Source organism: Pan troglodytes, chromosome 10 (genome assembly GCF_028858775.2).
Source record: "Pan troglodytes isolate AG18354 chromosome 10, NHGRI_mPanTro3-v2.0_pri, whole genome shotgun sequence".
NCBI lineage: Eukaryota > Metazoa > Chordata > Mammalia > Primates > Hominidae > Pan > Pan troglodytes.
Window position 1 is genome coordinate 30,663,747 of NC_072408.2, and position 24,721 is coordinate 30,688,467.

A 24,721-nucleotide genomic window follows, 5' to 3' on the forward strand; every position below is an offset into this window, starting at 1 on the left:
AATGGTGCTATAAGATACCTAATTAAAGATTAGCTTCAGATTTCTGTCAGAAATCAATACAAGTTTTCCTAACTATGAAAATAGGAATGAATAAATATGCAAATAATAATTAAAATTAAGAGGTGCTGTAACAATGTCGGGTGGCATTGAAGTGATTCCCCTAAGCAGAAACAATCAGAAAAATGTAACCAATTTTTAAAGGGATTTAATACCAGTTCATATAATTTGCCACATATTTTTGCTTTGGTCTTATCCATCCTCCTCCTTCTCCCACCAAATAAAACCCATATCACTATCCTTTCGGAGACAGGCTGATGTATTTGTTTAAGATGAATGGTATCTTTAGACAAAACAGACTTCCTTCCATTTGCTGTTTTATGTAGTATTTACACATAACCTCAGTGAAGGAGAAAAATGAGGGATTAAAAAGACTTCGTCTAGGTAAATATGACAGAGATTGAATACACATCATTATCTTTGGATAAAAAAGACAGAGCCACTAGAATCAATGGGCAAAACTCCAACATTAATACTTATACATGCCACCTATTTATGCACTTAGAAAACATTTAGAGTTAAACTTTCTAAAATGGCCTGTTTCCAAATGATGAAGATCTGCCTAGCTGTAAGAATAAATTTTAAAAAATTACACACTGACTGAAGTGTTACCCTAATTGAAAACATAATCTTAGATCTTTTATGTTAAACCTAGTAAATATTAACACTTTAATGAATGTATTTAAGAATATCACAAAAGCTATATTTCAGTTAAAATTTGTTTTACATTTATGCTATTTTTGGCTAAAAAGAAGGCACAATTTGATAAGGTAAAACATGACTTCAAGAGGATTATGAATGATATATTTTTCCTATAATATTTTACTAGTTGTAAATTTTAGGGTAGAAACTTAAGATAGAGGTCATTAAAAACAGAATGTGAAAATATTTTAATCTTCTTCAGTCATTAATCATGTCATTTTTACCAGATTGCCCTGCTAAGTTATTTGAAACAGATTAAAACATTTTCTAAACCACAGCTTTCCTGTTTCTGATCATCCTATATAAAGCCATCCTGTTGACTCTTAGTAACAAATGTAGATAACAGATAAATATAGAAGCTTTCATCTTTTTGTTACATAGACTCATTACTTGTATGGTGACACATAATAGATATCAAAATTCATATGAATTGGGAAATATCTTTCAAAAAAATCATGCCAAAAGAGGAAAATTATTAAATCTACCAGTAAGAAGAATAAAATAGAAAAGGAAGTTCCTACCAATCTTTTTATAAAAGATATAATGTCCTTTGAATTTCTACAAAATAAATTAAAGTACTTTGAAAATGCATAAAATATTATTTCTTTAAAACTGGTTACAAAATAGGGATTACATTTAATCACATTTAAGAATTTAATCTGTCTTTAAACATTTCCCTCAAAATATACAGCCATGTATAGTAAATAATAAAGCTGATTGTTATTGAGCAGCATATCTCTACATTTAAAATAATTCAGCCGGGGGCGGTGGCTCACGCCTGTAATCCCAACACTTTGGGAGGCCGAGGCGGGTGGGTCACCTGAGTTCAGGAGTTCGAGACCAGCCTGGCCAACATGGCGAAACCCCGTCTCTACAAAAATACAAAAATTAGCCGGGTGTGGGGGCACATGCCTATAATCCCAGCTACTTGGGAGCTGAGGCAGGAGAATCACTTGAACCAGGGAGGCGGAGGTTGGAGTGAGCCGAGATCATGCCACTGCACTCTAGCCCAGGTGACAGAGTGAGACTCCATCTCAAAAAAAAAAAATTCTACTAACAATGCATCTCTTTGTTCATTTATGTGATTTCCTACTTTAGATAAAAACATCCATTTATTGTTACCCATACCACCAAGAAATTTACAAATACTAAAATACTGTGAACAGTAAATAGCTGTTGAATCAACACTTAAATTAATGGCATAATTAAAGTGACACTGGGATCTGTGATTACTTTTTCCTTAGGTATGTGTAGGCACGCAAGCAAAAAATAATCAAAAGTCTCCCCTGGCCTTGTTAACTACAAAATAAACAGGCTTCAGAAAGAGGCAATCTTCTTTCATACTTATCACAATCATGAAAGACTACCCTACCATTAGTATATTTCTACGCCAAGAATTATTTCTGCTAGGCACTAAACTATTTTACAGATTTTACAGCTAGCTTGTTCAAGGCAATGCACAAAGCTCAATCAGAGTGTGTGATCAACAAACATTTGTGAAATTGAGCACGGGTAAATTAAAATTACAAATTGATGAAATCACATTCATTTTGACGTTAAAATTTCCTTTTTGATTTGTACATTTGGTCATAAAAATTTATATCATTTTAATAAAAAATCATAATGTACATATAGTTCTATGAAGTTGCTTCCATATTTGACATAACTATATTTGCTAGTTATAAAATTCTTAAATTGCATAAAATGCATACTAATTTTGCAAAGAAAACTTTTGGAAAAAAATCATATTTCATCATAAATAAATTTAACCTGATTTTAAAACGTTTGGGAGGAAATTTTTATTCACATATATATCCATATATACACACATATATGCATGTATATATATACACGTGTGTGATGGGGGTGTGTGTATAACATATATGCTGGAAACTATAGGCAATTCTAAGTTCTAGATATGTAGTATTCTTCTACAACCCTGAAAAAATAAAACCATATAGCTAGAAAAAATAAATATATTAGTACATTACTTAAAACAACAAAAAAAGCCCCAACAAATCTAATAAATCAGTAAAAGCCACATATCATCACAATATTTCAAGGGATACTGCTAACTAAACAGGTGGTCGTGATGAAAAAAAATTGAATAAATTCCTAAGTAGTATAATTGAAATAGCAAATATGTAGATAAAAAGTGATATCAAACAAGCCACAAAATACAAGAAATTTAAACAAATTCCTAAAAAGATAATTCTACTGTATAAATTTAAATGAATTTTAATGCCACTTTCATTCACACTGTAAAAATGTATTTTACTATTAGTATATAACAACACAGGGGAAAATAATTTTAATAGACTATTCTAACATAGAAATAAATTTAAATCTAAGTTAGAATAAAACTCCAAAGTCTATTTTTGATTGACTGGGGAGGACCTGAGGGTTACTATTTTTGGTAGAAAAACCACTGATAGGCCATAAAACTTGAATCTTTACATTGTTGTTTTGTGTTCCTATGTTCTGCCACAAAATAGTTTTGTTGTCATTAAATTTTCTTGTCTCTTTTATCTCTCACCATCTACATATAGCCTTCCATCCACAATGTGAATCATTTAGATGCAAGGTAATATGGTAATATATAGACACATTTTGTGAAGAAAAGGATGATATTTGTTAGCGTCAAATATTTCACATTGGTTGGAAATGGCAAAACATTATTCTATATGTCATTCATTCACTTATGACTTATTCAATAAACATTATTACATGCTATTGTGTGAAAATATAATGTCAATTATACATCTTAAATGTATATCAATTAAGTATGTCTTTAATATTAACAAAAACAAAAGTACAAGTAGAATAGAAGTTTACTAATTTGCAACATCGAATACAATATAGGCCATATGGCTATTTAAGTTCTTAATTAAGGAATAATACTTGAATATCTAAAACATAGATATTCAAAATTCACTAAGACTAGCAATCATTAAGCAAAAATTTACTTTAAATGTGTTAATTTTTTACTCCTATCCTGGGAAATTAATGAAAAATCAAAAGAACCTCTTATAAAATGTTCTTAGAATAGTTCTATAACACAAAAGACTCGAAGAAAAATTTATCAAGACATAAGAACTAAAAAGTCATTATCATTTTAAAGGATTTTTACTAGAATATTTTGATACTATAAGCAAATAACTGATAGTTTTGCTACATTTGTACACGTTCCTTAATAAATAAAATACTTTCATACTGGAGCAAGATGTTAAAAATCTTAAGCCTGCAACCAAGTAATGTGCTATAGCAAAATTTTCTACACATTGCAGTTGAATGTAGCTTATTTCTGCCCAGGAATGAGCAAGATATCTCAATTATAATGAATAGCCAAACAATCCTTGTTCTGCTGCCCAAAGAAGGTGGCCATGATCATCGATTCATTCCAATTTATAAATATCTATCAATACAAGGTAAGTACTTTCACCTCCTGTCAAAACCATAGTAAACTGTATTAATTGTATTATGTTAATTTTGATCTATGTTAAAAATAAAGCCTTAGTCTAAAACAAATTATTATAAATTCTCTAGAACCAGTTAACTCTTCCTTATCATTTCTTTGCAACAAATCCTTCATGAATATCTTTCTCAGCAGGAAATTTAATGCTGGGGGAATAAATGCATGTTATTTTAATTAAAATTCTTACAGTACCTTCAAAATCCATTTCTCAACAGACTACTGAATCCGAGTAACTATTTGGAGGGGGAGAAAATTTCTGCAACTACATGTGACTGTGTGAGCAAGTATGTCATGTGGGAATAGGGTGTATGACTAAAAAAGCATAAAACATTGTTTTCATCCCATCAACTCATATTATAGGTTTTTATACTGCATATTGGTTAAGACTCTCGAATTGGACTACTTAGGATCAAATCCCAGTTCTGTCACTTACTAGCTATGTGACCTTGGGCAAATATCTAAACTTCCTGTGCTTTGGTCTATTTATTTATAAGATGGGAATAATAATGTATGGTCTATGCAAATTAGATGAGTTAATAAATATTAAACACTTAGTACAGAGCATATTACATATTAGGCAGAAAATCAATTTTGTAATTGTTTTGCTGTCATTGTCGTTATTATTATTGGCCACAGAGTTAAGTACCAATTCTTTTTCTTTTTGAGACAAGGTCTCACTCTGTCACCTAGGCTGGAGTACAGTGGTGCGACCTTGGCTCACTGCAGCCTCCACCTCCCGGGTTCAAGCAATTCTCCACCTCAGCTTCCCAAGTAGCTGGGATTACAGGGGTGCACCACCACACCTGGTTAATTTTTGCATTTTTAGTAGAGATGGGTTTTCACCATGTTGGCCAGGCTGTTTCGAACTCCTGTACCTCAAGTGATCCACCTGCCTTGGCCAAGCCTGTGGTTTCTAATAGACTCCCAACTATATCAGGACCCCCCAACAAAAATACTCCAGTTCTGGCAAGTTGGTTTACTTACTGTTCCTCAAATACATTTAGCAATTATGTCTCTGTGCCTGACCTTAAGGGGCCCTCTATTTAAAATTATCTTCCTCTTTATTTATATCTATCCATATTCTACCCTTGATTATTTCAGTTCTACCTCCACCGTGCAACTGCCCCAATCAATCACCATACTCTAAAGTAATTCATGTCTTCTAAATTCTTTTAGGAGTCCATTGCTGAAACCATTCAAATTACCCTGAACCTACAGATATCTTCATATGTATATATCTCATCTCTTTAATTAGATTATAAGCTCCACAAATGTAGAAACTGTCTCATACTCATATGTCCTTCGCCATGTCTTAAATAGAGTAAGTGCTCTACATGCACATGCAAATTGACTGACTGATCATGACTGATCACTGAGTCAAAGTAAAAATGCCTACACGCTGGTTCAATATATTAATAGCAGTCTTCTGGGCCTGAGAATATTAGAAACCAAGACTGCTCAGTAAACACAACTGCATCAATGGTAGCCAAACTTGGAGCAAAATATACTTCCCAATTTATACTACTCAGCTATAACTATTGATAACGTACAAATAACATGAATAAATCTCAAAAACATGATATGGAGCAAAAGCCACCATATAAAAAAGAGTATATACCATATAATTATATTTTATATGAAATTCAAGAACAGGGAACTTTAATCTGTGGTGACCGAAGTCAGAAGAGTGGTTACCTCTGATGAGTGGGGACTGACTGAAGAAAGTTATAAGGGAACGTAATAGGTGGAAATGTTCTATATTTTGATCTATATACTGACCTTGTTCTACACGTTAATTTAAGTATACTGACATGATTTGTTAAACCACTAAAATTTTAATATTTATTTCAATAAGGTAGGAAACATTTAAACTGTAAATTGTCAGCTCTACAATCGCTTCCAAGGTCTGCTCTGTGAATTTGGAAACAAGGTCTTAGGCAATGAATTTGCAGTATATTGTCCAGGTCCAACAGCAAGGCTATCTTTTATATAGATGGATGGGTAGATGGTGGATGGGTAGATGGATGGATGGATGGATGGATGGATGGAAGGATGGTTGAATGAAGTTGTGGCCAATTAAATTTAAGTCATAAGAGGTCTCACTAGCCAGGACCATCCCTATTTGGAGATAGATAATTGTTAACTTGAACTCATAAAACTAAACATTCAATTTGTTTTCTTTGTTCTTAGTCTGTACTCAACAGCAATCCTCCATTTTGATTCAACTTCTCAAAGATATCTAGCTTTAGGCTGATATATGTTACAGTAAGGAAATTTCAGTCATTAATGATTTATGTTGGTAAACTGATCAAGTGAATTTTTCTTGTGATTTTGTGTCTCATATAGCTGGATTACTTACAAAAAAAGAAGACACTGATCATGCAGATGTAAGTATTCTCACTCATGTGAAAATTACATTTCTCATTATAAAGAATACATAGCATTCTGGCTTCATCCATCAGTCTTCTGGGTTTGTCCATGTGAGCCCATCCCTGAGAGATAGTGAAACATCTAGGTTTCTGAGCCTGAAAGTTAATAGCCAGATACTAGACACAAAAAATTCACCAAGGCCATTAATGGTACTTTTTGTGTGTGGCCAGCAACCTTTTTAATGGCCTACTAATGGCCACATCGCAACCATATACAAACCTGTACTACATTTTATATTTTCAAGGTGTTTTATAATCATATCATTATGTGCTTGCATAGTTGGGCTTGCCCTCTTATCTTCTACCATCATTGACAAGTGTGGAATAGACCTGGACCCAACCTGCAACTAGCATGTGCCAGCCAACACCCAACCAACCCATAGACATGTAAGCATGAATAAATGATTACTGTTTCAAATCACCACTTTTTGAGGTGACCTATTATACTGCATTATTGTGATAATATGTAGCTGATAGACTTGATGACTATATAGAACATAGTATTCTATTTTTATATGATCCTTGGTTTAAAGGATCATCTTCAGATTAGATAATGTAATTCCTGGCCACTCATTCAATCATTTATCCAGAAACTATCCAGGGATATTTGCCACTAGATAATAATTACAGGCAAATAACTTTTTGCCAAGGACTAGTCTAAGCACTGGGCTAGTCAACGTAAGTAACACTAGCTGCTATAATAAGTGATAGAAAAATCTTAGTGGCTTATCATAAAAAAATTATTTCATAATATATGAAGTCCAATGAAGATATTCTAGGATGAATGGCTTTCCTGCGTGGATCTCCTCCAAGTATGATGTATGGATCCAAACTCCTTCCACACTGTGATGGCATCATGTTCAACATGTAACTATGAGTTAACCTCAGAAGAGGAAAAGTGATATAAGGAAAGCATATTGGCTACTTAATCCCCTTAACCTAAAAATGACATACATTCTACTGCAAAAATTAGTTACATGTCTCCACATAGATGCAAAGGGCCTGGAAATTGTCAACTCTGGCCCTGTAGCCACTTACCAGCAGCAACTCAACGCTATAAAAGGGGAGAATAAATCTTCCATCATTAGTTATGTATTTCTATTACTATTAAAGAACAAAAATTTCCAACTTCATGGAACTTTTATTTATTGAGTAATTATCTCATATAAGACATCAAGACTATAGACCAGGCGCTGTGGCTTATGCCTGTAATCCCAGCACTTTGGGAGGCCGAGGCGGATGGATACCTTGAGATAAGGAGTTTGAGACCAGCCTGGCCAAAATGGTGAAACCCCATCTCTACTGAAAATACAAAAATTAGCCAGGCATGGTTGCAGAAGGGCGGGGGACGGAGGAGGGGGCAGGGCACCTGTAATCCCAGCTATTGGGGAGGCTGAGGCAGGAGAATCACTTGATCCCAGGAGGCAGGGAGCCAAGATTGTGCCACTGTACTCCAGCCTGGGCAACAGAGCAAGACTCTGTCTCAAAAAAATAAAAAATGATATCAAGGCTATAAAGGAAAATGAGACATGGTTCTTGCCTTTAAGAAATTCACAGACTTGGAGAGAGAGAAAAGATCCACACAAATAACTACTGCAGATGATAAGTGCTACAAGAGCCAGCGTTTGCACAAAGAAACAGATGGCTGACTGCTGGGAAGGTGTCAAGGAAGGCTACATTTAATTGATATAGTAATGTTTGAGGTGAGCATTAAAAGGTAAATAGAACCTTGCCAACCAGACGGAGTAGTCGGGGGAAGATCTTAAGTGGAGAAAACAAACATTTGAATCATATAAAGTCTCAGAGCCTCTTTCCTTATAAAGCTATGAGATATGAGGGAGGAGGAGAGCACTTGTATTTACAGGCGGTAATTGCAGCAACTTCTTGCTTCACATATGAGTTTGGAATAACATGTTTCCTCTTTACAGCAGCCTTCATTTCTTTCTTTCTTTTATATATACTTTAAGTTCTTGGATAAATGTGCAGAACATGCAGGTTTGTTACATAGGTATACACGTGCTATGGTGATTTGCTGCACCTATCAACCCGTCATCTACATTAGGTATTTCTCCTAATGCTATCCCTCCCCTATCCCCCCACCCCCTGACGGGCCCCTGTGTGTGATGTTCCCCTCCCTGTGTCCATGTGTTCTCATTGTTCACCTCCCACTTATGAGTGAGAACATGCAGTGTTTGGTTTTCTGTTCCTGTGTTAGTTTAGCAGCCTTCATTTCTATGAGCATTGCTTTGCAGTAATGTTCTCTACAAGGAGACAAGTGTAACGCATGTCCCAAGTAAATTGGCTGCCACCAGACTTATGGAGTATGTGGAGCTGACAACACAGGGATGGTGATATCTAAAGAAGCAGAATTCAGGTAAAATAAAAAATGACAATCCCAGCACTTTGGGAGGCTGAGGCGGGCGGATCACGAGGTCAGGAGATAGAGGCCATCCTGGCTAACACGGTGAAACCCCGTCTCTACTAAAAATACAAAAAATTAGCCGGGCGCAGTGGTGGGCACCTGTAGTCCCAGCTACTCGGGAGGCTGAGGCAGGAGAATGGCGTGAACCCGGGAGGCGGAGCTTGCAGTGAGCCGAGACAGCGCCACTGCACTCTGGCCTGGGCGAAAGAGCAAGACTCCGTCTCAAAAAAAAAAAAAAAAAAAAAAATTACAAACTCATTCCTTTAACTGTCCTTGTCAGATAAAATAAAAACCAAATAAATAATGATACAAAGGATTAATTATCATGAATCAGGTTGTCTAATAAATGTCCACTGAAGCCTTTACATTGCAGAGAATATAGTTTTCCAACAAAAAAGCCACAAAAATTAAATACATGGGAGGCCAAAAAAAAAAAAAAAACTTTAATAAGTACTGAATAATAGACTTTCTAAAAAGTAGTAAGGCCAAATTCTTTGACTACCAAACAATAAAACTGAAAAACATTAATAAAAGTAGAAGGTAGAAAATTTGGAAATTAAAAAAAAAAGCTTCCTAAGTAACTATCATGTCCAAAAGAAAATCAAAACTGCATTTATTTAAAATACAATATTGGGCTGGGCACAGTGGCTCATGCCTAATTCTAGTGCTGTGGAAGACTGAGGCAGGAGGATTGCTTGAAGCCAGGAGTTTGAGACTAGCCTGGGCAACATGGCAAGATCCAGTCTCTACAAAAATGTTTTTTAAATTGACCCGGCATGGTGGTGTGCACCTGTATTCCCTGCTATTTGGGAGACTGAGGCAGGAGGTCACTTGAGCCCAGGAGTTCAAGGTTATGGTGAGCTATGATCGTGCCACAGCACTCCAGCCTGGGCAATAGAGACCCTGCCTCTAAAAAAATAATAAAAATAAATAAAATATTAAAACTCTAGGACTCAACTAAAGCTCCAATGAAGGAAATTCATAGCTTTTAAATGCTCCAGTTCTAAGAAAAAATACAAAATGTAAGTATGTGACATAAGGGTACATATGAAATCTGAGAAAATCAATAGAAAATTATTAGAAAGAGAGACTTACATCTATCTGACCCAAACCTCAGCACTTAGCCACTATGCCTTGCTGTTTCCTGGTCAAGTTAGTTTAGAAAACGGGATGAAGAGCCATGTCCCCTCTATTTGATTCTATTCAATCAAGAAAGATTGATATAGGCCGGGCGCGGTGGCTCACGCCTGTAATCCCAGCACTTCGGGAGGCCGAGGCGGGCTGATCACGAGGTCAGGAGATCTGACTAACACGGTGAAACCCCGTCTCTACTAAAAATACAAAAAAAAAAAAAAAGCCAGGCGTGGTGGCGGGTGCCTGTAGTCCCGGCTACTCGAGAGGCTGAAGCAGGAGAATGGCGTAAACCCGGGAGGCGGAGCTTGCATTGAGCCGAGATCGCGCCACTGCACTCCAGCCTGGGCGACAGAGCAAGACTCCGTCTCAAAAAAGAAAAAAAGAAAGATTGCTATAGAGAAGGTTGCCTGATTTTTCAGGCTAATCTTGAATAGGATCCTGTAAAAGAAATAAACAAAAACAAAGAATAGAACGGTATTCACAAATATTTGTCAGTGTGTTCTCATCTAAGTCGATTTTTTAAAGATGATAATCAAATGGAAAATGTCACTCCTTATTGAAAATGCTAGAAAAATTACACCCTAACCATTAGCATTATTAGGCTGTTCTCTTAAAAGTCTGTGGAAAACAGCATGATATCGCTTGAATACAGTAAAGAAAGGTGAATTTGTCTAAATCTAAAATAAATTGGCTTATGTTTAAATATCAAGAGGTCTTTGACTCACCATTTAGATTTAAGTTTTAGTCTTGTTAGGCCTCCTCAGTTAAGTATGCAGGTAAGTTCATGTGAATTTGTATAATGGACCATGGACCAACCAACCAGCATTAAGATTCCATGACAGAAGGAATTGTATCCACCCTGTTCACAGCTATAACCTCAACATCTGGCATATGGTATGCCCAGTAAATATACGATGAATGAATGAATAGATGAATAGTCAATATTTTTCTTATTTCTGCTGATAAATGATGCCCAAATGCAGATTTCAATATTCTTATATAAATATTTATATTTTATTTCCTTGTTCTTCAATGTTATGAGTTTAAAATAAGAAATTTAAAATGAAGAAATTAAACTGTATGGCTAAAAAGTATTGTCAACATATTCTCATGCTAACAAGAACTGAAAATATTTTCCTTATTAATAGTTCTTGAGGAAAGTTTACTATGTTAGGCAAATTCTCTCATTTGTTAATAAGCTTTCAAAACTCTATTTCTACTACATTCAAATTCCTCATTTCCCTTCATCTTAGTGACTACCTTAACAGCCCCACTCTATTTTTCCCTGCCCTTATGTTTTTGCCTCAAGCTTTAACTGATTGTGTTCTTTGATTTCCTTACCCTGGTGTAGATTCCTTTTTAACTACAGATCCTAAAAGCGACACTAGCTGCTTTTTGTTCCTTGGATTCCGCCCTCCCTCCTTCAGCATAATTATATTCTGTTGTGCCTTTTATAATCATGTCTTTTAGGATCTCCTAACCTTCTACACTCTCGGCTTTATTTAATAGTGAGCTCCCTCCTCAACTCCGCACACTAAACCATGCTCATTAGGTTTCTTAATCCTCCATAATTCGCTTTCATGAAATCTTATACCTTTGAGTTGCTGTGTTCTATGAGCCCATTTCCTTAGTATAGCTATTCCAAGCAGCCCAGAATCAACAAGCACTAAACATAAGCTTATTCACTTTCTCAGCCAACATGACTCTATAGAAAAAAAAATCTTTGTTTTGAATGTTTACGGACCATGAATCTATACCATTTAACTTGGTACTTCATTTTCTCACCCAAACATTGCCTGATAAGGTTGGGACCACAGAATTATGGTACAAGCTGTCCTTAACATCCAGTTATTAACTTATAAATAAGTTAATAAGTTAAGGTTAACTTATAAATAAGATTCTTCTTGGTCAGAAAGCTATTCTACTTTATTGGAACAGAAATAACAATATCCTGATGTTATATTAGTGACTAGTAAATTCCACCTATATCCTTATACCCAGAATTCAGAAGAGAAAAACATCTTTTTTCAGTTATTTTGCAAGAGCTCTGCTTTTCCAAATGGCTTGTGTTTGAGAGACGTGCATGTTCTTGAAATTTGGCGACAGAGCCAACTCTTGGTCTTTTCACCCTCATCCTTCACTTTTTCTTCCATCCTACTCATTACTAGTCCATTACTCTTTGCCAATGGGTATGTACAGAGGGCCAAGAGAACAAATATTTTGGATTTTTTAAAAACTTCCCAGGGACTTTGGTTTTTGAAAGTATATGTTAGCAGTGGATTGAAAGAGTTAATGAAATTTCCAAAGGTGCCTAGCTTATTTAAGCAAAGTTTACACTTCAATCCTGTGCATGTTAACTTGTGATCCTCCCCATCCAGATGATAGAAAGCAAAGCCAGTAAGTTCTTTTATTTAATTGGTTTGCATCCACACACTGACCTCCAGGGCTCTGTTTATATAGCCTATCATGCAATATGCTCCACAGTTCTCTGCCTCTTTCAAAAGCATGTTTCTCCTGAGATTTGATATATGGCTTTCATGTTTAATCACTACATTAAACTCAATGCTCTGCTTCCTCCAGCATCAACTAACTTCCCTTCTTGGGAGGTGGGGAGAAGAGTATAGCTGCTTGCTACTTCTGAACATAAAAGGAAGTCTGTTTTACTCTATTAGTAAAATCACCAACTCCACACAATCCTAGGCAAGCCAACATTAGTACATCAACTAGGAAAAGGTATAAAATGGAAACCTTAAAACTCCTTTTAAAAAGAAGGTAAGCTAACTGTTCTCAATTGGCAAAGCCAAAAACTTTAGGTGATTGAGTTATAAATCAACAGAAAAGGTTTTTAGTCAGTATATTACTCAGTACACAGAGACCACAGCTTGGCAGCTGACATTTTAACTAATTTTGAGAATAGAAAATTTCTGGAGTTCTCAGGTCAGAATTAATTCAGGGCCTCTGCCTTCTGGTTGAAGGTTTTCTTAACTATACAATTCACCACAAACAGGACTTTCAAAGAGTTTTCAACTGGATGTGGACATGAAAATGCCACGATCCTTTACACAATAATGTGTATGTCACTCAAATTTCTAAATAGATGAAAACCTCAAAACTTTAACGCCTTTTAATAAGTCAAGACCATCTATAATTTCTGGATTGTAAAAATCACATGAAATGTATGTATTTTGCTTTAAAATATTTCAAGCAAAAAAAGGTAAAACAAATTCGGCAAATAATTAACAAAAGTAACATTTAGAGGATGACTATATGGGTGCTAATCACACTATACTTTCTACTTTTATACATGGTTGAAATTTTTTGATTATAAAAAATTGTTAATTTAAAAAGCACAGGAGGTTGAGGATTTGCTTTTGTAAAAAAAAAAGGAAGATGCAATTCTGATCAGAAAAAATTTAAATCAATTTCTAGGATAATCATTTGGTATACATTCAACAAATGAAACTTTTTACCATGCGCTGGCAATGAAAACTTTCCTTCCTTTCTCATGAATCTCACTCCACAGCCTAAAACTCATTTACATAAACTAAAAATGTTGTGCGGTAAGCTCTGCATAAAGTTGGGTACTTTCCTTGATATACTTTGTGTGTGTGTGGTGGGGGTGTGGGTGTGTGAGTACACACACACACACACACACACACATAAAATTTAACTTTGAAATCCTTTCCGTTATGGCTGGTCACCGACCATAGTATTTATTTTTTATCGTTTTTTTTTTTCCTAGTAAGATTGGCATATTCCTTCATTTAAAAATCTTGCTTTGTCACAGCTGTATACAACATTAGACAGACCTAGTTTACTTTCTGTATTTGATGCACAATAGAGAATCTGAACCTATTTAATTGTTCCAATATGCTACCTTATTTCCTTTTTTTTTTGAGATGGAGTCTCGCTCTTGTCGCCCAGGCTGGAGTGCAGTGGCAGGATTTCGGCTCACTGCAACCTCTGCCTCCTGGATTCAAGTGATTCTCCTGCCTCAGCCTCCTGAGTAGTTGGGACTACAGGCACGTGCCACCACGCCCAGCTAATTATTTTGTATTTTTAGTAGAGATGGGGTTTCACCATGTTAGTCAGGATGGTCTCGATCTCCTGACCTTGCGATCTGCCTGCCTCTGCCTCCCAAAGTGCTGGGATTACAGGCATGGGCCACTGTGCCCGGCCCTATGCTACCTTGTTTCTAACCAAAATTTTCATGATATAGGATGCCAAAGAATACATTTCTAGCTTCCTTTGTCATGATTCTTTCAGTCATAAGCTAAAAGGAGCTTATAAGAAAAAATAATTCCCTGTTTCTTAATTTGAAAACATCTGAATTCTTTCCACAACATATTTAAGTTTAATATTAAAAGAACAAATAAACTTTTAATCAGCATTCCCCTTTAAGACTTTTCAGAGTACAGAACTTTGTAGTTTTCAAAGACATGCAGATGTTGTCCATGATAGATTTTTTTTAAATAAGAACTTGAAAAAAAATAAGTCATGCATAAAATCTTTGGTCACAAGAGTGAAAGATGTGTGCCTGTACAGCTGTTATAACTATTTTCATGATAAATACTTACCTTCAGTACAGGAATTTAGCAGCACACTTTAATTTGGATTTGAAAAGTTAACATAAATTGTCTGACTTTGACAATAGCTGCCTAATATTTCAGTTTTGTAAACTACTTCCAGGTTCTACCTTCAATTCTACCTTCAAGATGAACCTAGTGGACGTATTCATTTTTAAAAGCTATATTCCAGACCCTGTACCCTAAAACCAGTTTCTGACTTGATGTTTAGGGAATTACATCAGATCATAATGAAGTGGGCTCTTAATAAATATTTGGTGACTGGCAGGGAAAAAAGAGACATGTAATTTTTAGGTAAAATTACACTCTCCATCAACTTCATTTATTTTTAAATTATACTTAAAGATTTTAACTTAAAAAATGAAAAAGATTTTTCGTCTTATTTTGAGCCATTTGTGAATCGAGGAGTCAAACAGTTGACACAATGCCATCCCACCTTTAGTCTCTATATAGTCAGCGTTTTCAACCAAAAATGTTTATCTTATACTACCATTCATACATCTGATTCAGAGGCTGCAGAAGACACAGGATACAAAGATTTCTGGAGTTATCAAACTAGGTAAATTTGTTAACTCAAATGTACAGACTTCATAGTTAATGAGTCTCACCAAATTCACAAAACCATACAATAAAAGAAAGAAAAGGCTTATAAAGAAGAAAAAGTGTGTTGTCTCCTTAACAATACTATCAAAAGGAATATATAGCACTTGTTCCTTTGTGAATATAATAAGTAAAAACATTTTTAAAGTTACAATATAGTGAAACTTGAACCAGAGTAAAAATGTTACTTGTAAATTCAACAAGTTATATATTTTTCTGTAAATTATTTTCTCCTGGAATTCAAAAATTAATGTTTATTTATCTGTTAACAGTCTACCAAAGGGCATACGTAATTCCTTTGTATGAAATATGAGGCAATTTTTGTGCTTTAATTATAAATGCCATCAGAAACTTTGAAGCACATAAATCTCAGCAAGTGACATAATGACATATTCAAACCTGAGAATTATATAGCTACATTTCATGCTTAATGAAAAGAAAATGTCTAAAGAGGCTGATATGCCACTGCTTGTGAGAATGTAAATTTTGTCTTAATAGATTCAAAATAATGGCTTAAGGTGACCTTCATTTTCTATCACCCATCTAGCAATAAAACTTTTTTTAAGAGAAAACAAGCTAATAAACCATAGACAAATTTCTATTTCTATTGGCTTGAACTCTCTATAGTTTGCTGAATTAAATGCATCCATCTCCCACATTTGGTGACAACCTAAAGAGAATTTTCAAATCACTCAGGATGCTTTGTCCACTGAGAAAATAATAATCTACTTTGAGCAATTAGTATGTATAACCCCCACTTCTGCTTTTAAAATGAAACTCTGCAGATATAGGTCATGTAATGCTTATTATAGAGCTATGAAGACTCCAAAGTGAACACCTCAAATTATGATTTGATGCAGTCAATAGCCCTGCTTTGAGGTGGGACTCACGTTTTGGAAAGAGACCGCCTAGTCTGTTTAAAATCAAAATGGTTCTTGATCTGATGAATTACTCCTCAGAGAATAATGTAAATAAAATATATTCAGAAGAGCATTATTAATGTAAACATACCTGAACCGGAGTCAAATTTGGTTTCTGACCTGCAAAGAGAAAGAAAGTTTTTACAATATAAAAACTGTTTGTAAAAGAACAATTATTTCATGGCGGGGGGGGGGTGTGGTTGGGAGGGGAGGTAATAGTTACATTTTTCAGTGTATATTTCTAAAATGTTAATATATATGTATTGTAATCATTTTATATGCATGCATTACCCTAGGCCCTCTAAATATGCAAATATCAATACAGATAGCACAATATGGAAAAGACATTAACTTTTTAAATTTGTTTTTGGGTGAAACAGGATACAATATGGTTTTTTAAAAGGCACCTGATCTTTACAGATTAACTTGTTTCAGTAAGATAATAAAGCAATACAAAACCAAATTCATAATTATTCTCTTTATTATTCAAGGTTTGAAATTATTCAACACGAAGTAACTTTTCACTAAGTTCTTAGCACACAGCAAATGAACCTAGTAACCCCATACATTTAATAAGAAGGAGAAAAAATTCTGAGCTCTTGTGGGAACATTATGTTTCAGATATTGGTTAATACTGGTTGTAAATTCAGAAGCCTTTGAAGTTCTCAGTTCGGCTGTGGGAAAACTTCTGTTAGGTAATTACTCTCAAGATGCTGCTGATGTGCTGTCAAGCAGAATTAACCCTATGACTAGGCCTATCTACACAAGCTACTATAAAACAGCATTGTCTATATCTAGCTCTCAAACCAATTAGTGGGCATGCTCCAGTCGGATTTATATCACACATCAACAATCAATAGTATATATGTTCACAGCTGCCACAGCAAGATACAAGAACCAACCAGCGGGAGTCCTGTTAAAGGATGTTACATTGACAGACAAGACTTTTTTTTCCTGGAGAAACGTAGTTAACTAAGTGGGAAAGGAGATTTCTTTGAAATTATGCCAGGGTACCAAAGCACTTTTGGAAGCGGTGGCTTTCTGTACCTAAATTAGCCTCAAGAGAAGTCATCAAAGGAGGAAAGGGAAGGATAAGCAAGAAGCTTCCTTGGTCATAAACATTCATTTTCTGAAGTCCTCCCAAACAAAGTTTCAGCTGATGCTTATAATTGTATGATTGTGTGTATGTGTGTGTGTGTGTGTATATGTATATGTAAAATATATACACATATATGTGTAATATGTAATACACACATATACATGTACACGTAAAATTGCATCCATGGTTACCAATCACCACTGCCGTAATCCTGGTGCACATTTTCCCTAAGTCCTGGCCCTACCATAGTCCTCATCTCAACCTTTGTCTTCCATGTCCCTGCCTTCTATTTCAGGTACAAACCCATTTTCACATTTTGCCCTCTCTCCAATTCTGCAAAGCCTTGTCTCATGCCCTCCCCTGTGTTTCCACCATCTCTTAGCACAACTCTAACAACACTTGCCACATGTTATCTTGCTGGTTTCCTTGTCTATCTCCCCCACTGAACTATAGCCATGCCTTATTAACCTCTGTAGCCACAACACCTAAATTGTGACTAGAGTTTGTGTTCAAATGTCTGTTAAGAGAATTTTTTGCATCTATGCATGCCCTTTCTCCTTCTTAACTGTATAGAAGCCAGAGGTGTTCTTCCTTCTGCTTAAGCTTCCCTCCTCCTGGGTCCTAAAATGCATCTCTCATCTCCCTTGAAACAAGGCTATATCAATTACTCCTTTTCTCTGCCATATATTCAGTATCTGGTTCTCCACAGGTTCCTCTTCCCTTCATCATATAAGTGCTCCAGAATTGTTTTTAAAGGCCTCCTTCAAATCTGTGCCTTGCTTTGTTATCCCTCTTTCATCTGGCTTTACAATCAAATTATAATGTAAAAAAGATGTATAGACTATATCCTATATCATCTATCTCCCTTTCCTAATCTCCCAACATATTCGGTCCTTGAATCAGTGCAATCTGCCTTTGCTAAGGTTTATCAGAAGCTTCCCAATGTTAAATGCACAAGCCGTGTCACCGTCCTTACTTTACTAAACCTCTCTCTTTCATTGGACATACTGCCCACTTCTTTCCAGTGTCTGTCTGTCACTTCCCCTCCTCCTCCTGTCCCTTAAGTATTGGTGAGCACCAGAGTTCAGCCCTCAGGCCACCTGAAACACTGTTCCCACTCTCTAGGGTACCCATGTGTCTCAAAATCACCGCAGGAGTTTGCTCACCTGCAGACTCCCAGGACTTCTCCTGGTGATTCTGATTCAGTAAGTGGGGCCTAGAAATTCTCATCTTAACAAACTATCCAAATGAAAACACTTCTTTGACCATATCTTGACCCATATTTCCAAATAATAAACAAAATACTACCTGAATGTCACACTGTGGCCTTAAATGGCACTCATCAAAAATGATGGCATTATTCTAGATTTCTTCTGCACCCCCAATATCTAATTAGTCATCAAGACCTGCGGATTCTACATCCCTCCCCTCCTCTCTATCTTCACTTTCACCATCTTTAGGCCTTTCCTTGGCTGAATAACCTCATAACCAATGTTCTCCTTCCCTTCAGATCCACCAATGATGAGCAAGAAGCTTTTGCTCTGGCCTTCCTCTGCCTGTGCTGTTTTCCACCAGCCAGGAAGTTCTCTTTTCCACCTGAATCTCTGACTACCAGCGTCACCATCATTCTCTACCCAAATGGCTTTAAGTTGCTACTCTGACCTACATGGGCCCCTTCTTCAGGTCAGGTAGTACTACTAGCATGTGTGTACCTCCAGTCCAAGGAGTGGCCAAAAGTTGTCAGCTGAATGAAAGAGCCTGGACCTGAGGGCTGGAGGGACCCCTTGGCCCTAAAAGATGGGAAAAAGGTGTGGCATAGAAAGCAGGGGCCCCCTGTCTCAATACTTCTTCAGATTCCTGCTCAGAGAACTCTTAATGCAAACCCTCCTGTGAGGGTGAGTGGCTGAGAGCACCTGGGGGCCAGAGGTTGTCCTTGGACTGGATTGTCATGGACTAGATCACTTTGGAACTCGATGCCTGGCTGTTGGGTATAGAAGGAGCAATGGGTGGGGGCCCAGAGCCTCTGGCAGAAATGAAAGCACCCCTCCCCCAAAAAAGACTAAGAGAAAGGAGGTATTTATCTACAGATTCCATGGCCATTGGAAGAGAAGGCTGAGTGAGCCTTTCCCTCCTCTCCTCCAGCTTGGCCCAGTTACCACTGTCCTGGCATTTCCTCAGGGTAAATTCATAGTCTTTTGGTGGAAGACAAAATTAATTTTAAATTTGCATTACTCTCAGTTATTTGGTATCATTTTTCATTATAAGGTGTATGTGTCAAGATAGGTTGGTATATCCTTTTCTAACAGTTTTTTGCCTTGAGTTTTAATTATTTAGCTATACTGTATGTATCTATGCTACCATTTGTCCTCTTGCCCAGGCCCTGCAAATGTTAGGTCCAGGCCTAGTAATAAGTCACCATGTAAAAACATATGCATTACTATGGGTTGTGGACAAAAAGGTTTGAAAGCCACTGACCTGGCGACATTAAGTGCCCACTCCTCTGCATGGCGTATAAAGGGTCCTCCATGATCCAGCTCTCCAATCCATCTCTAACTCACACTTTGTATGTATCACTCCCATCAAATGGAACTATTGCCACATTATTTCTCAACAATCAAGGCTCATGTGAATCATGTCAGCATCCCGCCTGCCCCCATTGCCTCACAAGCTCCTTTCTTCCCCCTCAGTTACCCCACAGTAGGGGCCTGGCACAACACTCCCCACATGGTGTGGCATTGACACGAAGCTGAGTGAGGTGCACACTGGGTCTCATGCATCCTCATGCTCCCAACACTGAATGCAGCACCTGAGACTTAAGAATTATTAAAAAGGTGTAGTATAAACACACGAACAAATGAATCTGTATATTAACAGAAGGCCAAAAACAAGATAAATGATCAAAATGTCTATAGAATACCTAATTCTGAGATACAAAAAAAAAATCATGTCAGAACACTTTTATTCCTCAGATTATCTTATCTTCTCCAGGGATAGCTGATCAATACATAAAATATACACGTAAGGTGCAGAGAAAACATCTTCACAAACCAATTAATGGCCTTGGGTATCAATTTAAAAAAATCTGCAGAATTCTCAGACACAGTACTGAACACTCAAAAGAATACAGCTACTCTATTGATAATTAAAACCTGATAATAGAAGTTAAAACTGTCAATTTGGGGATAGGGAAAACTGGTCCTTTGTTGTTTTAAGTTAATTCAGATTCCTATTAGATTTTACATACAGACTTAAACACACAGAGATACAAGGTACTCCTCTAACATACTACAAACTATGATCACCTCGACTCTTAAATCCCCTTTGAGAAGGGAAGTGAAATATGGATAAGGATGAATATACGGCAAATGTAAAAAAAGAATACATATCTAATAAGGATTGCACAAGAAAAGAAAAGAAGGATGGTCATTCATTCCAAACATATTTTTACATGTTTATTTTTAGTAGTATACTATGCTAGATGGTAGGGATACAAAATTGCATAAAATAGGGTATAATATGCATAAATATAATTGTGTCTCCACAGACACCCATTTTACCCCAAATTATATACTCACATCTAAGTTCAAAACTATTCAACCGCTTCTTTTGGCAACTGCCAGAAGATGGTGATTATAGCACAGAATGTTACTGCCTTCCAATATTCATCCTCCCCCTTTTAATTTTAGAAAATCTCTGAGTTTTAAGTGGGCACACAGACATATTTCCACATTATTTCCCAACTGCCTTGTTGCTAGTTGTACCCATATGACTAAGTTCTTGCCAAAAGGATACAAGCAAAAGTGAGGTGATAACATCTGAGTTATTCCCTTATAGGGAAGGAATGTACCCTTCCCTTCTTTCTGTTTCTTGCCACTGGCTGGAATGTGAATGTAATTCCAGGAGCTGAAGTAACCATTCCTAGATCATGAGGGGAAAACTGATATTAGAATAGTAAATCAATAAGATAGAAGGCACCTATGCAACTGCCATATGAATCTCCAACTGTTATTTTGTTTTTTGTGTTTGTTTGTTTGTGTGTTTTTAAGACAGAATCTCACTCTGTTGCCCAGGAACACGTTATGAGCTCAATGCAACCTCCACCTCCCGGGTTCAAGCAATTCTCCTGCCTCAGCCTCCCAAGTAGCTGGGATTACAGACATGTGCCATCACACCCAGCTAATTTTTCTATTTTTAGTAGAGACGGGGTTTCACCATGTTGGCCAGGCTGGTCTTGAACTCCTGACCTCAAGTGATCCGCCTGTCTCATCCTCCCAAAGTGCTAGGATTACAGGCGTGAGCCACCACGCCCGGCCCCAAGCTGTTATTTTTTTTTAAGCCACTATTATTTTGGAGTCTTGTCAGAACAGTTGAGCCTGTATCCTATCCACCATAGCAACATTGCCACATTTTACAAGATTTAAATAAAAACTTCCAAATTTTTAAACATGAAAATGAAATTTTCATGAATTGTAAGCCACAAAGGGTAGACACTAGGAGAATTCGAGTATCATGAATACTTTTTAAATAATTAAATTATGTAATATATGCATTCTTTTGATAATAGAGTTGCAAATTTTCAAAAGAGGTCACTTTTAGTCATTGGTTACAGCTGTATACTCCTGGACAAATTTATAAAACTACCATTTTATCCTTGCAGAGAATAGCCCAGTGTCCACAAAAATTCTATGTGTATTGAAGCCAAAAGATATTTTATTTTATTGTCTCTCTGGGGAAACCCACAAAATCTCAGAGAACATTGTTTTTCATTTAATGTTCAACTGTATCAAAAATTTTTAAATGGGAATCATGTAAGTATCAAGTACAGAAATTAGCATTGCAGAAGGTGTCAGAGAAGTGAGGGTGCTGTTCTTAATGTTTTTAACTGATATCAACTAAAGATTCTAGCTGCAGGCAACTGTTAGAAGGAGCAGGGGTGACGGCCTGATTTTTGTCTGTAAGCGCATTATATATGGCAACTCTACAGCAAGAATTTTGTAAAACAATCCAAGTCAAATAATCTGCTCTGTTGTCCCTTCAACACATGGAAATTTTTCAGAAATTCCAGTATTTCAGCGTCCTACTTGTAGACCTACAAGGTCTACCAATTTCTTCTACCCCTAGAAGTAACTCAAAGGCCTTCACCGACCAGTGACTAGTGAGAACAGCAGTGAATATTTATGTGCCCTTTCAATTTACATAAACACAATATGCTTCCTCTGCGTGGAATGCTTCCTCCTCCCTCCCCCACTCTACTATACCTTAACCCCTTTGCCTACCTAACTTCTGAAACTTTCTCCACATCTTAGCCTAATTATCAATTATTTGAAGAAGAGTGGGCAGGCTCGATTAAATCCCTTTCATTTCATAGCACCAGTCATTCCTTTGCACTCATCAGAGTTGTAATTGTACATTTGTGCATAATAGCTATTTGATCATACTAAAGGAGTTCAGTAATAGTGGCAGACACTATTAATTGCCTACCTAACAGCCTGTCTTAAAAACAGAATTCCCATTTTGAAGAGTGCTAAAAAAATGTGCACTCCCCAGGGATGAATCACGATTGGACTAAGCCAATCATGGCAACCCTATTTGTTGTCAGTGACTGGTATAAGGAGAAGCACTTAATCCAGTCCTGAGCAGTGAGAGGAAAGGTAAAGTCTGCTGGTGATGCTTCTCAGAAAGGATTTTTCTGCATGAAAATGAGAGAGATGATTTAGGGAGAAGGCCCTTTTTCTATCTTTCCCTCTTTCCTGCCTTTGAAAATACCACATAAGTATATGCCACTTAGAACTGCTATAGCAATCTTGCAGCCCTGAGAGGGACACCAAGAGAATCACAGAAATCCCAGCCCACAACTCTGATATCATTTCTATTCCAAACCTGCCTTTCTCTAGAGTCCTCACTGAGTTAGATAGTAGGGTCTGGCATTGCCAGTCCACTTTTACTTGGGTATTTCTATCCTTTTAACCCAACATATTAACTAAGCAGCAGTAGGTTATGAGTTAGCTACTCACTGTGTTTAAAACTTAGGCCTCTATGTTACATTTCGATAATAATGATTTAAATAAAAGGTGCCCATTAATTTTACGGTTAATTTTTTAAAAAACTGAAAAAAATAGAATTTTAAAACCCAGAAATTTAGAAATCAGGATAATCATGAGCAAAAGAACAGCAAGAATTCAGTCAAGCCACTTTGAAAACATGATACAATTACAACTATTATGACAAATCATGTGGTTTAACAAAATATAGTATTATACGTCTTTTAACTTTAATGTGAAAATGAGATTTATGGTTGTTTGGTTAAGATATATCACTAAATTAAATCACGCCAAAGTCTTAAGATTTGCCAATATCAAGAAGGAATAAATTATGTTCCAAGAAGAAGTCTAAATTCATTACAAAACATTATTATCTGGGAGAACAAATTGAGACATAAAAATGACTCAAAGAAACTAAAAGAGCAAAAGGTATATAAAAATATATTTAGAAGCTGTGAGCCACATTCATTTTCCCACAAATTGACCTCTGAGGAAGCAGGCTCTGTGTAGGCATCAGAGGTACACATCGTAAGCAAATAGGTCTATTTCTTGTCCATATTCATGTAACAGTTGTGGGAAAGGAGCCAACAGAGACAAACAGAACAAGCTAAGTCCCAGCTCTCCCACTTTCCACCCTATGCAACTTTAGAGAAGTCAATGACCATTTTGAGTCTTACCATCTATAAAACAGGTAACATATTCACCTTTAAAAACGTTTGTGTGGATTAAATGAGATGATACCATAAAGTACCTAGGTGGTCCTGACACATATTAGAAGTTGAGTAAAAGGTAGCTTTCATCGAAACAATGATGCTAAGTGAAGTTTACCTATGGCCACAAGTACAATTAGTAATATCATACTTGTGGTACAAGTACTAGTAAAGCTAAGTTTAAAAAAAAATAGCACTACATTATAAAAGAAAGAATTATTACTTTGGTTAAGATCTTATGTGAGGCAAAACTTTAATATGGATGCCAAAATTATGTAGGAAAAAAATAAGAGAATAGTAATAAAAATAGCTGAAGAAATTGGAAATGTTTAAGAGGGAAGGCTAATGGAAAATAATACAAATGACCTAATTATGCAATATGGAAAAGCAATCTTATTTGTTCTTAAAACACAAATAAAACATTCTCCCACTAAAATAGTGGCACAATGCACTTGAGTGCATAGTGCAGTAAGAATCAGAAGACCTGGATTCTAGGTCAGAAACCTGGACAAATCATTTAACTTGTGAACCCCATTCTTCTCATTA

At 36.2% G+C, this 24,721-nt stretch overlaps 1 protein-coding gene across 12 annotated transcripts in view; it reads right to left on the reverse strand.

Moving 5' to 3' along the window:
• MSRB3 (methionine sulfoxide reductase B3) overlaps window positions 1-24,721 on the reverse strand; it is a 211,744-nt gene that overhangs the window by 104,990 nt on the left and 82,033 nt on the right. For all 12 annotated transcript variants that reach the window (XM_016923087.4, XM_016923089.4, XM_016923093.4 and 9 more), the window contains one exon: window positions 16,417-16,445. In XM_016923087.4, the coding sequence (XP_016778576.3) occupies window positions 16,417-16,445 (29 nt within the window). The remainder of the gene's footprint in view (window positions 1-16,416; window positions 16,446-24,721) is intronic.